The sequence below is a fragment of the Apteryx mantelli genome, chromosome 4 (genome assembly GCF_036417845.1).
Source record: "Apteryx mantelli isolate bAptMan1 chromosome 4, bAptMan1.hap1, whole genome shotgun sequence".
In the NCBI taxonomy this organism is placed as follows: domain Eukaryota; kingdom Metazoa; phylum Chordata; class Aves; order Apterygiformes; family Apterygidae; genus Apteryx; species Apteryx mantelli.
In genome coordinates, this window is record NC_089981.1 from 53,010,508 (window position 1) to 53,028,287 (window position 17,780).

At 35.9% G+C, this 17,780-nt stretch overlaps 1 protein-coding gene across 13 annotated transcripts in view; it reads right to left on the reverse strand.

Annotated features, from left to right (window-relative positions):
- GPHN (gephyrin) overlaps positions 1-17,780 on the reverse strand; it is a 339,571-nt gene that overhangs the window by 192,283 nt on the left and 129,508 nt on the right. For all 13 annotated transcript variants that reach the window (XM_067295581.1, XM_067295579.1, XM_067295576.1 and 10 more), the window contains exon 3: positions 2,968-3,025. In XM_067295581.1, coding sequence (XP_067151682.1) covers positions 2,968-3,025 — 58 coding nt within the window. The remainder of the gene's footprint in view (positions 1-2,967; positions 3,026-17,780) is intronic.

Genomic DNA, 17,780 nt, shown 5'->3' on the forward strand with positions numbered 1-17,780 from the left:
CTCACACACGTATATACACACAGTAAAATCATGTATATGTATTCAGATACAAGTACAAATATATTCTAAATACTCTGGAACAGAAACACTATAAACACTTAAAATAGCTGTGTATGCAATATGAGCAAATAAATTCTCATATGTATACATTATACAGGATATTTTTGAAATTATTAATACATTTAGAAACACACATTTCATTAACCTTCTAAAGATACTATGCAACTGGCAGGTATATTAAGGCTTATAGTTTTTTCTCTTCCACAAACTCAGAGATACAGTCTCTGCTTACAATAATATTCTAAGATGTAAATTATGTGAATTAACAAAGCCTGTGAACTTGTTTTTCCATGAACTATTTTGAGCTGTAAAAGAGGTTATCCTAGTTCTATTTCTAGAATATATGAAAATGTTGTCAGAGACTTATTTGTCCTAATGATCACTGTTCTCTGCCTGAAAAAGTATCCTCTGCCATTTAAGCAAGAACAGTTTACTTTGTATGGCCTATCAGAAAATGTTATGATTATTCCAACTCCTGTGGACTCAATTAAGCAACCTGTCAAGCTAAATCATATATTAGAAATGGAGATATTTTTCTTATATTTCCATCAAATTAAAAACCTTAAAATTTCATGTTTAAATAGGGAAGGGATAGTTGTGAGGCAAAATATCTCTGAACTACTGTGCATGGAGGAAGATTCTGTCTTCTGCCCTCTCTAAATGCAACATTCCAAGAATCTCATTTGTTCTCTCTTATTTCCTTCTCTCCTCTTTTTCCACTCTAATCTAATTGGAGAAGCTTTTCAGAATTTAAGACACCCCCTCTTTTTACTGAAAGGATACTCAGTCTCCCTACTTGGCAGCTGCTATTCAAAATAACTTCTTCAAGTGCTGTTGCCTCATTAATTCAGACACAGAAGAATACTTTTCCATATTTGATATAGATTTGTCTATTATACTCACTGCTATTGTGTCTTAGCATCTTCCAGTAGTGCCTTATTTCATATGAATAACATCTGTTGTATTATATAACCTCAATCATAAAATTCTCATTCTCTCTGCTTGAGAAAAAGAAGGGACAAGTTTGAGAAGACAGATCTTTTAAGGTGCATCTTTTAGTGGGCTGACTTCAGTCACAACCTAAAAAAGCACATTTCCCCAACACGACGAGACAGCTAGTAGAAATAAGTATAGCAGGTGATTTTTTCCAATCACTTTAAGTAGCTCTGACTTAGAACAGTAGAATCCTCCCTCCACACTTACATGCTGGCAACACTGAGATGAACGAAGGTGGTTCTTAGCCCTTTCACTAATCCCTAGGATCTCAAGTATTTAATCACCACACTGAATACGAAAGAACTAAAAACTTGGGAAAGCCTTCCTTAGCAGGCGAGGGGAAAAACACATTCCCAGGATTACCGATCATGCCAAAAACAGTTAAGGTCCTAAAAATGCATTTACTTCTAATTTCCTGGAGTTCCATTTTTCTTTGTTCACTGAATTCACTTTGCATGATGAAGACAGAAATATCAGCTTCATTTTCTCTGTCTTCACCATTAGTAAAAGGTCAATGGGTTTGGATTTCTTATATTAAAGGAGAAAGATTATGGTTTAGGGTTTTTCGTGGTTCTTGTTCTTATAGTTTTGCTGCAATTCTCTGAACATCATGAAAATATTACTCAACAGTAATAAGTTTTGAAAACCATCTTTCTTTCTTTTGAATTTCAAAGCCTAAATGTTGGATCTACCCTAATAGATCATGCTCTTCTTAATAATTCAAGATAGAGGAGTCCTTGAGTTTTAGAGGGAGGAAATAAATTTTGAGTTTGGTGATGGCAGAGTGATAGTTTTGATTCTGATGCAGATAGAGGTAAACACAGGATTTGCTTACAATGTGCTGGATGTTAATTGAAGAGGAAAAAATCTTCACAGCTTCACATGCTTTTAAGTCATGTCTAGGTCAGATGATTACATAACCACTTCCATTTACTAGATTTTACACTATTCTTGACTCTCTTCGCACAGCCAAAAATGCACATATGAAACAAAACATTGGATTAAATAATTATAAATAGCAAAGCAATAGGTCAGACTGACTGTGCAAATCCAAAGGTATAAATATAGAACCTGTTACACAGACCATGCTAATAAATCTAGGACAAACTTGCAGCTAGCACAGCTAGCATCTTTTACTTCACTGAGGAACAAAACTGACACAAACTGCTAAAGTACTTTGCAGGAGTGGACTCAGTTAAAGTGAATCTTGTTATAATGCCCATCTTCAGGCATCTAAACATAGAGGCCTGAATTAAACAAGTTTTTGGCATCCACAAATCCTACTGAAGTCAACTTAAGCTGAAGGTAAACTGTACTTCTAAAAATAAGAAGAGCTCTATTTTAGATGGATAAATATGGATCTAAGAATTTTACTTTAGGCACCATTTTTTTTCCTATGATACTAGATTAGAATTGGGTAGATAATAAAATGTTCCAACAGCTTAAATATGTATCAATTAATAAATCTGAAGGAACCATTGTTAATTTTCTTTTAAACTACTGATTCAGTTTTAGATTTAGTTTTAAAACATATAGTTTTAAATGTTTTGGACTTAATATTGGACTATTAAAATAGTTTTAAATAATTTGGACTTTGAAAATATCAAGATGAATACATACATAAAATGTGTTCCATCAATTAAAAGAGGGTCTTAAAATGCATGGAAAGGACAAAGGTTTATTTTTATCATTATAGTAATTTTTAATTTTAGATATTGTTCCATTAACTCAGATATTCAATGCATATAATCATTCTTATTTTCTATTTTCAGAATTTATCAAATAGGATAGTAAGGAAAGGCCATATACTCTCTGCATTTCAAAGCAAGAAATAAGATGGCTTCTTTCATGTAACATTTCTGTAATTCTCCCAGCAAACAAATTCAGTGTTGAAAGGCAGTAATACTGTACCTTGATTTCTTCTACTTCATCTGGCACTATCTTGTATGCAGATATAGTCCCACCCAACCTGAAATTGGGAGAAGAAAATATTGTCAAAATCAACACAAAGCACAGCATGGTAATGGTATCACAACTAGTTTAAACACACAAATGCCTCCTACCTTTTCAGGGGTAAAAAACAACAAAAACTGAAATAACAGCAAAAAAAACCCAAGTCCCTTTCCTTTCTTTATCCAAACAAAAACCATCTTTATGTGATTAAAATAAGCATTAGAAACAAGGTGTCCTTGACTAGTCTGAAAGGCAAGAATTAGGTCAACAAGTAGAACTACCATCACCAGGACTTCATTCTTTATGTTAACTGCCATCAACCATCATATTCTACTTTTTTTTTTTGTCTTCTAAGTTGTGTGGATGAGTTTAAATATTTTAAGCCTGACATGCTTTGTGTTCAGTATTTCACTCAACTGCTACACAGTTTTAAATGTATCCCAATGCAATGCTAGAAATTCAAATTTTATAATTACACATGCATGTACAGACCTCACAAACCAAATGGACTACAGCTCCCATTTTTGAAAAGTCTCTGGGGTTCATGATTGGTAATAAAAAGTGGAAAGTGGGTGATTTGCAATGGTTGGCACTTGTGTAGAAAAATAACTTCTTTGTTCTACATTGAATTTGCTGAACAGCTCTGATGAAAAGTATTTTTCAATTTCATTTGGCATCCTGCAAAAGTTTATGGTAAAGAATAGTTCATATTGGATGCACAAATAGCATGTACTATACTTGGTGGTAAGTATGGTAAGTATTTGGTGGTACATACTATATTTTCCCCAGAAATACGCAAACGTTTTCTTTTGTTTCATGAGGCAGGATCATTGATAGTGGCAATTCAGACCTAAAAATATAACTGCATTAATGATCTCCCTGCTGGCTCTGTACAGCAACACTAGTCATTTTCTAGGTCCTACAGAAATGGAAAACACATAGAAAACTATTTATTGTAAAACAGTAGACAGCTATCAAATGTATATTTGCATTATCCCCCTATTATTTGACTTTTTCTTTCAATTGTCAGCATTTCTACACAGTTTTATTTCCTTATATTCAATCTTGAAATTATTACAGATATTGCTTACTCAACCTAAAAAGGGGAGAAAAGACCAACATAAAAAATACGTTAACATTTTCCCCACAAGTCCTGCCTACAGATATCTCCACAAGTCAGTCACTTTCAAAAATGAACTGTTTGAAGGATTTAGACAGAAGATAAAGTTTCTGTACAGGGAAAGTCCATTCTGAAGTTCATTGCTGCTTCAAGTAATATCAGCTATGATTACTGAGGTACCGGCAGGGTCCAGCTATTACACTCTCCAAATTTACCATGAACAATTAGATGACAAAATGCAGAAATGGAGGTCTCCTGCATCCTTTGCAACTTCTACTGCTGCTAATCATCAATGCAGTAGAAAGTAGGAGAAAACTGTGACTTTTTTGCCAGTGCGAGTACAAATGGGAGCTGCTATTCTACACTACACGTCTGATCTTTGTTCAAATGGAGCTGTCAGGGATTGCCCTAAGAAATTGTTTTCACCATCACGACAAAGGCTTGCTTCATCTCACTAGGACAAGGAATACCTCAGTGCATGTTACAATTGCACGGGACCAGTCCTACTGCTAGTGGAACGAAAGCCATACGAAAAGGGTTTTTTTGTTTCAGATGCAGAACAACTTTGTCCTGTCCTTCTCACCACTCCTGTCTGTGCTTTGGAGTACCCAACAAGGAACCTGATATCCTCCAGCAGGAGGGAAGGCCAGGGTCTCTGCTCCTGGAATTGCTGGGGCAGGGAATGCCTTCTGATGGACGTCTTCCTTGGCCACCCTCAGCATAGCTATGAAACCCTTTCTTGCAGTGCATCAGGCAAAATAAATAAAAAAATAAATAAAAATAATTGGCTCAGTAAACTCATTTAGCTTGCTTAAACCATTCATTAGCATCATTTTCTGCAAATACATGTTTTGTGAGTTTAGCGTAGTTAGAGTTTAGGAGCTTAACATAGTTTAAAATTGCCAAGCAGTGTTGCAGTCCAAATAGTAGTGCTGTTTAAAGTAGTTGTGCACTCCTGAATTGGACATTTTCCTTGACAAAATAGCATGTGCAATGTCATTAAAAATGTCTATTGTCACATTTTCTCATTTTTGAAAGTGAAAGTTATTTTAAAAGTTACCTTATCATTTAAATAAACAATTTCTCACCTATAGCTCCACATCACTGTATCTACCTTTATACATTTTCAATCCTACACTGACATCTTTAGAATGAAAACCCAGACCACCTAAATAAACAGTAACAAATGTGAAGTTGAAAGAGAACCACAGACGCATAAATATACAGTTCGATAAATGCCTTAGAATTGAAGAAAAGTTTCTGAACAAGTCTGCACTTTCTTCATTTCAGAACACTAGGTCTCATGTCATCTAATGACTACTGGAAGAGCAAGCCACCATAGCAGATTGCCACTTAAATATGATACTATATAGGACATAATAAACACATTTGACTTTGTGTGTAAAGTTTGGCTGCAAGTTTCACAGAATTTTAACCATGTATGGTAAAAGAATCCAGATAACACATCATGAACTCTTCTAATGGTCATAATTACGGAATATGTGACGAATGAAATTTTTATTTTTACTATACAATAATGTATCTATGAGAACAAAAGACTTAAGCTGCCTGTTTGGTAACCTGTGAGTAGTGAAACAATAACATATATATAAAACTAAAAACAGTCTGGTTTTTCGGGCAAATTAATTTCACTTTCACGCACAAAATATTTACACCGTAAAATTCACTCACCAAACTAACTCTGCTAGTGGCAGAACTGGTTGTGATCATGCCGTATACTCTTCGCTCAAAAATCATAAAAGCCAGGCTATTTCAGGGTAAAAGGCTCGCAAAAGAAAAGGCTCAGTTTGGTGTTACCCTCTCATTATTACAAATCTCCCACAGCCAGGAAGGCCCATGGTGTAAGGGTCTGCACGATGTCACAAATATACATACAGAAGTTACTGAGGACAACTAAAACATTGCGATGAATGGTAAGAAAAGAATATGTCTGAAGAAGAGTAAAACCAAGCCAAAATTGAAATTCAGTGCATTAATCAGTATGCCCAGTCTAAGGAAATCTTTGTATTTCAAATATTTCTCTGAATTACATGTGAGTGTCACTATCAATCGCAACCTATCTGGAAGCTTGCTTGTTATTTTGCAAACCCTAGGTTTGAACACTGACACTTGAAACAACAGAAATCAGCCAGTTATACCCAGGAGCTTTTAGTGACAGAAGGTACCTACAGAACGACACAGAGCAGTGTGTGACAGCACTTGCACTTGGCAAACTTTTTTTTCATTTTCTTGGGAGCAATCTCTCTTTGCAGGTTGATTTTGTTCACAGGCTATTTAAACATTTTATATTAACTTTTTGAGCTTTTCATCACAGTGTTTCAAAGAAGTGATTACACTGCAATTAGAGAAGCAAAGGATCAGAAATTATGAGCACACAATAACTACTGCAGGTTTTGTACACTTGAATATAACACAGCAAAGAGCATGTTATAAGGGCAGAAACCAGTTCAACTAGGACCCAGTTCTTGAGCAGGCTCTCTCTTCATCCTTCATGCATTTTGGTTTTATTATAGATTGTATTAAATTTTTCTCCAGCTGAACAGCGTAACATCCAGCATCCTAGGACATAAATGGCATTTTCTCTTGCAACAAACACACAACCAAGAAGAGCAAAGCTAAATACATAGCCAGCTACCTCCATTAAACTGAAAAGATGGTCACAAGCTTCATCAATAGAAACTTAACACTCAAAGTCTTTCTCCCCCAAACACAATATTCTTCCACTACAGCAAGCCACACAATTTAATAGTGAAATTAGTTTAATTTAAATACTAGTTAGCTTTAATTTTTTACATATGTATATATAACAGATCATTTCTGAAAGATCTCACGAATTATATTCAAATTTCTGTAGACATCAGTCTCATCAGGGGAAGATCTGTATCACACTGCAACTAATACAGACACTCCAAATTCTCTAATCCCTTTCCAGAAGAGAAATGAAATTATTCCTAAATGTAGAAGGTAGAACTGAAACAATAAAAGTGAAGAACCACACATTGTATTGGGCTAAACTGGTAAAGCTCTTCTTTGAGGACAGAATCAGAAAGGGTAGGATGGATATTCCATAAAACTAATTAGGAAATAATAAATCTTTTATAACTAGTTGCAGAAGAGTTTGTGAAGGAATACAAACTCTGTCTTTTTGCAGGGAAAATACATTAGATAAGTGTATCTCAGAGGGACATATAATACACAGACTTGGTTCAGAGGAAGTTCACAAAAAGGACTTAGGAGAAAGCTGAAAGGAAGGTTCCTATAGCAACATAAGAAATTAGCAAAATACAGGAAACAATCTGAAGCAAGGCCAATACAGTTGTACTGGAACAGATGGAAGCTTTACTATTTTGCAACTTAAAAGTAGAATATCACTGAAGAGAGAAAGCTTGTATTTCTTCCAAGTTAAGGAAAGTTAAAAACCAGGAGGAACTGTGCTCAAAGAGAGGCAGAAAATAATGAGCCACTGCCCATACATATACTGTCCATAAAATGGAAGAGAATCTGAGAGAAAAAAATGAAAAGTAAATTGTAATTGTTAGACTATACCATTTTAAAAGCATGTTAACAAGCAGCAACTATCCTTTATTTTAATGTTATCCTTTTATGACTTGTTTGCTTCATGTTTCAATACTACATCTAAAATAGAAACTAAATTTCTGATTTTTAAAACAGATATTCTGAGTATGGGGTTAACATTTTCACCAGATTATTTTTCATATATTTGGAAGTTGGACTTCTGACTGGTTTTCCCCTGCCCTTACCAGCCCTCTTGTTTCTCTTCAGAAATCCATTTAAATGTGTGTGTGTGTGTGTGTGTGTGTGGACAGACAGATACACTATATTATTATGGTATAATTTTATCATGTGCATATGTAAGACACTTGTTTGGTGTGCTTGGACTGACTCAATACTGTTCTGCTTTATGATTTTAATTCTAACCAAAGACATGAACACAGTATGTCTTTATACAGAATTTTGCTTTAAAAAGCTGAGCTATTAATTCATCTGTTCAACCTAATAAATGAGTCATGCTGAACGCAACGGAGTCAATTTTCTAAAAAGAGCTGTGTGCCCAGCTTGGCTGCTGTCATTTGCCCAAGTTCTCCAATGGCACTTTAATTAACATTAATCTTTCTTCAGATAGATCACACTGTCTAAACGATACCAAGTTGTCATTAAACATCTGACTGAATCTCTTTCTCTTTGAAAGAAAGGAAACCCCCCCAAACCTTTGCTGATGTTTTTCCAGATCCACCTCCCAAATATATTTGTTATCTATCAAAAGGATATTCTGCTTTTTGACTGATTCCTAAAGCGAGTAGAATAGTCAAGAAAGAACGTGCTCGTAAGCAGATCAAGCGAGGAGGAGCCAGCCTGCGTGTTGCTGCGAGCACGCTCACCTGAGCTCCGGCTGCGGAGCCAGTGAGCACATGTTCCCCTGCTCCTCCCATTGGAGCGGCTGCCCGCGCAGCGGCCTCAGCCCACCCGCCTGGGCAAGCGTAGCACTGACCCGTGGGACATCTGCAAACCATCAGGCCCTGGCTCCTCACCTACAGCTAAAGCTTCACACATTTTTCCAGGGAAAGATACAGCAGAATTTAATTTCCAAGTCCTACTAGCCATGAGGGCACATTAGAGTAGACAGAAAGGTTCTTTAATTGATACCAGTTTCTACTGACCTTTAAGAAATTGTTAAAACACCCTAAAATGAGGTAGAAAGAAGGCATACTATTTTGGGCTCACTTCCTACACAACCTAACATTGTCAGCTAGAGAAAGCTGGGCGAGGACTCACGTCGCTGGCTGTATGCCAGCAATGAATAGGGCAGAACTTGCAAACTGCTTTGTGAAGACAGTATTACTTATTTTTAGGTGTATGTGAGGAATTACACAATGAAGAACCAGCCCATGGGTTTTTTTTGTTTTTTTTTCCCCCCAAAAGGGCTCCAATAATTAGAGACTTGAAAACCTTTTTCCCTTTAATCTTAGGCTAACTTCAACATACTGTACTCAAAAACTTTACAGAAATAAAATGACTGCAGACATATAATCTCTCAGTTCTTTCCTCTCGTGAACAATAGCTCTCTGGGACCAAGATGTCAGAATTACAGGATTCTTTCCCCCCCTCCATGTCCTGAAAATTTCTTGCACAAAAAAATGGAGGAAATGAGAAAAATAAAACTAACCCAATGTAGTACAATTTTTATTCCCTGCCTTATCACTCTTTTTAAAAGTAATGAAAGTATAAGAACATATTTTTCACTGCCTTCAGAGTGTTTCCTAAACTGAAAGAAAAACTATATTAAACAATATTATACTCTTTTAAGGGAGCAAAAAAAAGGTGATTTTTCTCTTTCACCCTTTAAAACATTTTTTTCCACTTTTCCATAGGAAAGGAAGAATAAATTAGAAGAGGCCAACTTTCAGGCAACCTCAGCAGGAAAATGCTGTCAGCTCAATCATTATGTGTTATTGGGAAAGAAGGCAATAGGGATCTTCGTCCTCAACACACTGCAGAACCTGGGCAGGCGGTTGTATGTACACCTTCAGCAATCACAGGACCAGGGCTGCTCTCCCCTCTTAGCAGAACGATTTTTTTGAGAAAATTGGAACAGTGATGACAAAGTGTACCAACACAGTAGAAATCTCTGTACAGTTATCAAAACCCCCATCAATTCAGGGCTGAGTATGGTTTTCTAGAGAGTGTTTTTGATATAGGTGTGCATGGGGCACATCTACATGTGACAGTGCTTAAAGAATATTCCAGTTTGGGGTATTTTTGTTGCCTAAAAGATGGATAATAGACTGCCTCCTCTTGCTAATGTTAATCATTTTACTACTGCCTAGTGAAGACAGAGGAGGGGCAGGGAGAACAATCCGAAGAAATTTAAGCTTGCCGGGCATTGGCCCCCCAAAAAAGAAAATGGATCAAGAGGACTCTTAAAATCCCTGGACGTTGCAGTGGTGCAGTGCTATTCCTGTTCACTCTCGGGATGAAGAGAGGTACCTTGTGGGGAAAAGGAGGAGGAATGTTGAACTTCCATGAGAAGCAAATTCTGTAAGTCTTGATTTTCACTACACAAATTCATTAATAATTATTCAAAACTCTTACCATTAATACCTCTATACTTCATAGCAAGGTATGAGACACGTAGACTGCAACCATTTTCAGATTTTCGTATGGAAAAAATTGAAGTACAAAAAACAATGCAGATATTTATAACTTCAAAAATTTATTTTAAGACTTCAGCATTTAACTCTGTCAGACAATCTAGCATCCAGAACACTACCTAAAGTATTTGCACATGAAGCAACATCTGAAAATGTGCATTCTAGAGTAAAACTGTAAATAATTAACCATTAAAATCTTTATTTCCTCAGAGAGAAGATCACTTTTTCGTGGTTTCTGATAGTGTACTTCCACCAGATTGCAACACAAGAGAGAGGCACAGCCTCTGAACTTGACTGAAAATACAATACCACAAAGACTAATTCTGCACTCAGAATTTTCATTTTAAGTATAAAATTTAGTTTCTAAGTAAAACAGCATTTTAAATTGTTCCCAAATACCAGTAAAATCTGAAAACTGTCTTGCCATGTAGAACAACAGCAACAAAACACTTCTGTGCTGGATGCATGTTTATTTACAGCACAGGGGAATGATTTTAGTATGCTCCATCGGACTGGTAATCTAACTATGGAAATCATACATTAAATCAAACAGACAGAAATGTCAGCTAGATTTAAGGAAAATGTGCTCAGTGACTTTGAAAGTTCCCACCGGGGCATCAGATGCTTGACCAGCCAGCTCATTAAACAACATGAGCAAGATCTGAAATTTCCTGAGAGAAAAAATATGCAGAGGCAGACAAAAATCATTCTCATAAAAACAGTCAAATTCTCACCATTTAGACAAATGAAGATATTTTTAATATCCATGTTGGGATTTAGCTGACAGACTGAGGACTTGAGAACTCTGCATAAAGAGTAGTATTTATAATAAGGGCCAAGATACATTTGCATTTTTTCTAGCAAGTACATACCTAGGAGAGATACAGAGTGTTTGCATATATACTGCTGGCAATTGCTTGTCACAGAACCCTCATAAACCTCACCCAAAAGCAAATTTGTTGGGTGCCTGAGAGTGACCTTTTGCCAATTATGGAAGGAGCTGCACATTAAAGGATTTAGGCAGTATGATAAAGGATTCCAATGATCTGCCTGGAAATGAAAGCTTCCACTAGTAAATTACCGTAACAGTTTGTAGAAACCTATATAGAGGGATAAAGCTATTTTTGCTGACTCTTCTGTCATTTCAGTAGAGCTCTATTTGCTTCTACCTAGATGTAAAAGAGAGTCTACCTGAACCTTAAGGAAAAGAAGATTCCTCCTAGGAGAATAAGTTGTTCCTCAGCTAACAGCACTAATGAAGCCTAGTTTCTTATAAATCAACACTAGCCACCTCCCCCATGGACTTTTAGACTCCAATAAAAACAGATTTAAAAAGTATGTCCCTCTTCACCCTCCACCATAAAATCTTCAGTTTCCTACCACGTCCATACATTTCTCACACCCCACTACAATACCATCATTTCCCTCCCAATAACTTCAGCGTATACTTTCCCTTCCATCTCTCAGACAATCAAGATAAACTACATAGCACAAAGTATGTGTGCAAGCTTGTGCTGAGGTTAATACTTACACCAAAAGGAGAGGACGTTTGGTTGAGATATGCAAAAAACACAAGATGGAGTAATGGAAATGCAAGGAAGGCTGATGTTTGAGAAGAAGCTGGAATGAACTGCAGAACACAGGTTGAAAAGAGCAATCGTTGTCCATTCCATGATGAGGCAGGAAAGCATCCAGAAAAATCTCTTCATTCCAAAAAAATATCAGTAATGATCAAAAGATGAGAGCAAGATGACTCAAACTCAGGAAAAGTAAACTGTGGAGAATATGCAGAAATAATTTGACCATTCCATATTCTACATCAGATTGCTACTTTACAATTAAGTAAATCATAGAGCTTATGGAAGACTGCATCAGAACTGTTTTAAGAAACTTATTTTAACAAAACTTCCACCATTCTGAAATTACAAGAACGATACAGGACTCTCAGAGACAAGTAGCAAACTATCACACTAATTACAGGGACAGCAACCTTGTATAAAATCAAAAAATGAAGCCCCAGAATGAAACTACAATTACAGCACTTTCACAGAACTTTCTCCTTTTTGCATTTTGGATTCTATACAATTTATTGGAAATGAACATTCATTTCCATTTTCTACAGAATTTGTTTGTAAAAGATGGGACGAACTTCATGTCTCAAAAACTACAGTATCTCTAATACATGTCTCAAATATGTTCTTCACAATCCTTTATTTTCCCCAAAGCTCCTTCTTCCCCCACACACTCCAGAGAGACATAAAGTATGAAGATAATCCAGTATATGATCAGTGGCAGTCTTGTTATGTTTGTATTTCTCAAGATAGAAATTTGCTTCCGCCCCCCTTTTCTTTCAAACACATTAGCATATTTGCACATATTGCTCTGTGTGGCCTAAGTGTTTGCTATTGGTTGGGGAATGTGAAAGGAAAAAAAAATCTGTTCACCTAATTGAACTAATCAGTTCAATGAAATGACTCAGAAATAGAGTCATATTAATAAAACAACTCCATGTAAGATCCATCCCTCCTGATACCTAGGGGAACTTTCCATAGGCAAATGGCATTACTGACAATGCTAATAGTGGGATTTTATTGCAAGTCTTACATAGTTATATAGTTATCTCTATTCTAGATAATTTAGTTATTTTTAAGTCATCACCCCTACTGTACAGATGCTTGTAAAGCATGTCTGTGAAGTTCAAACTGGTGATTGAAAAATATTTCTTTGTCTTTAGGTATATTATTGGTTATGTGTGTTTTTAGCTCTCTTATTTTTGTTTTCTGTAGTTGTCATTACCTTAATTCCAACCTGTATCTGATCATTTAATGCCAACAAAATGTTTCCAGATTAATTTGAAAACTAGTCATGTCTCCACTATTTACACTGCTCACTCTTTCAATATTCAGACACCTAGCAGGAAGGGGATGTGTGGCTCCTAGACAACTTAGATCTTTAATTAAATGTGAATTTGTGCATTTTGTTTCATTCAGGCACTAAAAAAATGAAACTACTGCTAAGTTCTGAATAGCTTGCACAAACCTAATCCAGTGGCAAAAAGTAATTGTTAAACCTGTTTATTTGTGGCTATAAGTCACCTTGGTTTCATTATCAACTACATTCTCATGCCCTCTATTTTGTATAATGTTCTTTGAAAAGTAAAAATAAAAGCTAGATAGAGGAATCTTTTCCAGTCCCATTTTATCCAAGTCCCCCTTTTCTTCTTTATTACAATTCTCTGTACAATGAAGAATGTATCTATTTTTAGAAAGAAAAGTAACTCATCTCAGAGTAACTGAAGTTTTGTTTTGTTTTTTGTTTTTTTTTTAAATAAGATTGCATGAAGTTACTGAGTACATATATGCAGTACACACTATCAGATTCCTTTAGGTGTCCATAGGACCAGTAACCATAAGATCCTGGATAACCTCAACATGCTTCCTGCTATCCTTGCCATCTCTTCCTCAGTTCCTGCTCCAGTACAGGTGAGGAGAAGAGGAAATTGATGAAGTGAATTACGGAATTTATGTTTCTGTAAAATAAATAACTTTGTGCAAGTGCTGTCATGTATATTCCATGCTGGTGAGCCACAGTCAATTTGCCTAGATGAAGATAACACAAGCGACAGGTGAAAATCTCTTCCAAAGCAGAAATTTAGTCTGGAAGTCTCTGTCACAGAACAGTCTCCTTAGAAATGACAACTCCAGTTTTTCAAAAAAGTTTAAAAACAACAGAGACCACCCAATCCCCAGCATGGCTATACTGCTCCCACTTTTCTATCTAAAAATCTATTTTCATAAAGCTGGAGAACAGTCATGAAAAAACTCAACCTGCAGTCCTACTGGCAAAAACCACAAACAACTTGGACATGTTTCTAAGCATCTGAAATAACCAGTGTTAACTATTATCAAAGATTCACATTGGGGAAGATTAAGCCCTAATTGCTCTTGCTTCCACTCTACCCCCCTAGTACAGCCACATGTTATACAGCTAAATACCTGACTAGCAAGTATCAACAGGCAGATGACTACCACCACCACCACTAACATTGCTGCTGACACTTCGCACAGTACCTGCAGAGCCGTGATGCTAAGGGCAGAAGGGAACTCAAAGATGGCTAAGACGACTCCATGGCTGCAATGCTGTATGCCTGCAGCCAGGTATTTAGGAAGATATGCACGACCTCAACAGATGCTGATGGCCAAAAATATACATGAACTTGTGTACAGACATCCCTGGGCTTTATGAACAGAATCCATTCAGACCACTAAGAGAAACTGCAATTTTCTCTTAACAAACCACAGCTTTTTTCCATGACTTGTGAGAGTTCAAAAAGAGGCAGCGCTGCCAGCAAGAACAGTAACCAACCAGCAGAGCAGGGCATCAGAGAAAAACAGCATCACTCAAATAATGCCTGGCAACTGGAGTAAAGTCCAAGTGGCTCTCGGCTTTTCACAGAGCCCTGAGGAGCTCCTGGATTTACCCGGTCCTGCATGCCCTAGGCACTAGCAGGTACTCCTCACACTTTCTGCTTGCTCCTCCTTTTTCTTGCTGTCTTTGCATGTCAAACATCCTTTTTAAAAACCCACAGAAACTCTCAGACCAAATTATAATTGTATAAACCATTCACAAAGAAACGGAAAGTAAACATAACTGAAGTTACAGGTCAGATGACATTTATTGATTGTTTACACAAACTTGATAGTTTAAAAACATATTGAAATACTGAATACATTTAAAGATGATTATGCATTAAAACATGCGGCAAAATTAAATATCGAATATATTAATGAAATTCTTTTAATATTTAACATTTCATTACTTACAGTCTTTTTCTGTGGAATAATAATTAAGAAAAATTCCAAAAAAAAAAAGAGTCTAAATAGTGAGGATAGTTGCTAAAACAGCCAATTCAACTAAAAAAATGTGGCTCTACTGAAACAAATGAAAAAAAATTGCAGCTGACTTCTAACAAAGTAAAAATGGTACAAGTTATGTCAAATGTAACACATAACATATCAGTATCTCATTTTGCTCTGTATTTACAGAGCTGACTACAGAAGTATTCTAATTTACAATTAGGACACAAAGGTGCAGTAATAATAAAAATCTTATAAACAATAGTACTTGCAACTCAATACCATAGACCTATGGATGGCAACTTCAGAGAAAAGGAAAGGTGGAAAGTGGCTATGAAAGAAATTGAACAGGGCAGCAGGTTAGCCCTTTGCATTTGGACTTTCAGGATTAGCCTCTCTGAGCTGCCAAAGAGGACTCAGAGTTTAGTAGTATAATTGCTAGTGTCCTATGAATTTACTGTTCACCCAACACATTTAAACTCTTTCTCAGGAAAACTTCTTATAAATATAGGAATATCTTTAAGTACACAGACTGCACCATTCAAAGTGACAGGATTGAAATTACAGGTACTAAAGGAAACAACAGAACACTCACTGTGTCAAGGCACAAAAAAGGAAGCGGCATATCTTTGGGATAGAAAATAGAATATTCATTGGATAGGCTCCTGACTGAAATGAGATCTTTATTAATGCTGTATTTCATATAATCATTTTGAGGGAATTACTTTTAAAATATTTTTAAAAGATTCAACCTTAAATATATCTAGTATATTTAGAAAAATAAATAGGTTTTTAAAGCCTATTTCTTTAATTGAAATAAAACTTCCTGATTTGGCAATTAAAAAAAAAAAAGTCAAGGTATTTGTTTGCATTCAGATGTCTGAGGACACTATCTCTCATTCTTGTAATTATAATTTCAAGATAAAGCAAACTTTACCTTACTATTTTACACTATAAGTATATATATTCTGAAGGAACATCTGCTGAAAATGTACAAATACAGAAAGTATGTGTTTGATGCATAAAAGAATGGAATGGTTGCACATGGCATGTTTTATTAGTAACTGTGACACATTTTAAAATCATGCAAACACATCCTATTTTATATGTATAGCCTATATGCATACAGCTTATATTTTCAAAGGCACCTTTACATAGACCACAATTTTAAAGAATTTGAGGCAAGTATCTTAGGATTCCTTGAAACCTCTCTTCTGGAAGATTTTCTTCCTGAAAATACTGAAAGATTTAATCTTTTAGAGTAAGATTTTTTTAAGGAAGAAATTACATTCAAAGTGGTAAGGTAAAGTTTTGCTATAATATAGGCAACGGTATAAACTCTATATATTCTGCTTGTGTACTTGGAACAGACAGGCATCCCTCTGTAATCAATGCAACTGTGTATGTGCTGGTATATATACCTTCATGTTCATTCCAAATTTATTTTAAAATAAATTTGTTCCTATTTCCAAGTTCCCTCAGTTTTTTCCTGCAAAAAGCATAGATAAAAAGGAGTGATAGAAGAGGGAGAATATGGTTTTACTCCAGACAAGCAATTATGTAACCTGTCTTTTCCTTACTGCACTAGCAGTAAACATCCCCACCCTTTAGCAAGTAACAGTAATAACTATGAGCAGTTAGTTAGAAGAGCCCAGAAATAATCCAAATGAATATCAGAACGAGTTATGGCAGTATCTAGATTTAGGTACTGAGCTACACTGCAGCATTTACATTAAGAGAGGGAAGAAAACAGATGACATTTAGAGAACTGATAGAGGAACCACTGCAGATAATGTCAGTAGAATACATTCCAGGACCTCAACCCTGATGCACTTGCAAGATCATGCTGTGCTGAAAATGCTGCCATTTGATTTGCAAAGGCAGAGGTAAACAGAGATGATACCACTCTACATCAAGATTGGCTCCACTTGTTAAAAAATTGCATATTATGCTGGCTTTTGAAAGACCCTTTATAGGGTTTGTAGGCATTTGCAGGCGTTAGGCTGTGTGTGGATAGAAATTCCATAAAACACCATTTCTGGCAGTTAATTCAACTGAAGTTGCTGTCCAGGAAGAGCAGTCCACTCTCACCACATCTGTGTAAATTTACCCGTTTGGAGGTCAGTGTGTGAACTGAATCGGGACACAGGTCAGAAAATAATGACTCCTCACACTCCTGAGAAAGAAAGAGCCTGCTGCTGAAGACACTCTGTAATAAAATAACTCCTACTGTCTGTCCCCTGTGACTATTTATATAGATTTCAAGAATTTAAAGATAAGCTTCAACAAAAAGTAAAATAATGATAGAAATGAAGATGAAGTAGTTAAGGAAAAGAAATAACATTGATCACAATATAATTATTCAGGCCAACAATGTGATCAACTTTAACATAAATTCATCACTTTAAAATACCCCTTCAGAGCAAGGAAATTATTTTGGCTAATACTTAATTACCTAAAATGTATCCTTTAACTCCACAAACCAGTTCTGTAGTAGGTGTGCTGAATGGGAGCTGATGAAAATGACAACAATATTAACTAGCCCTGGATAATATGAAGCATAGTAGGAAGAAAGTTAAAGACATTTTGATACAGCTCTGTGTG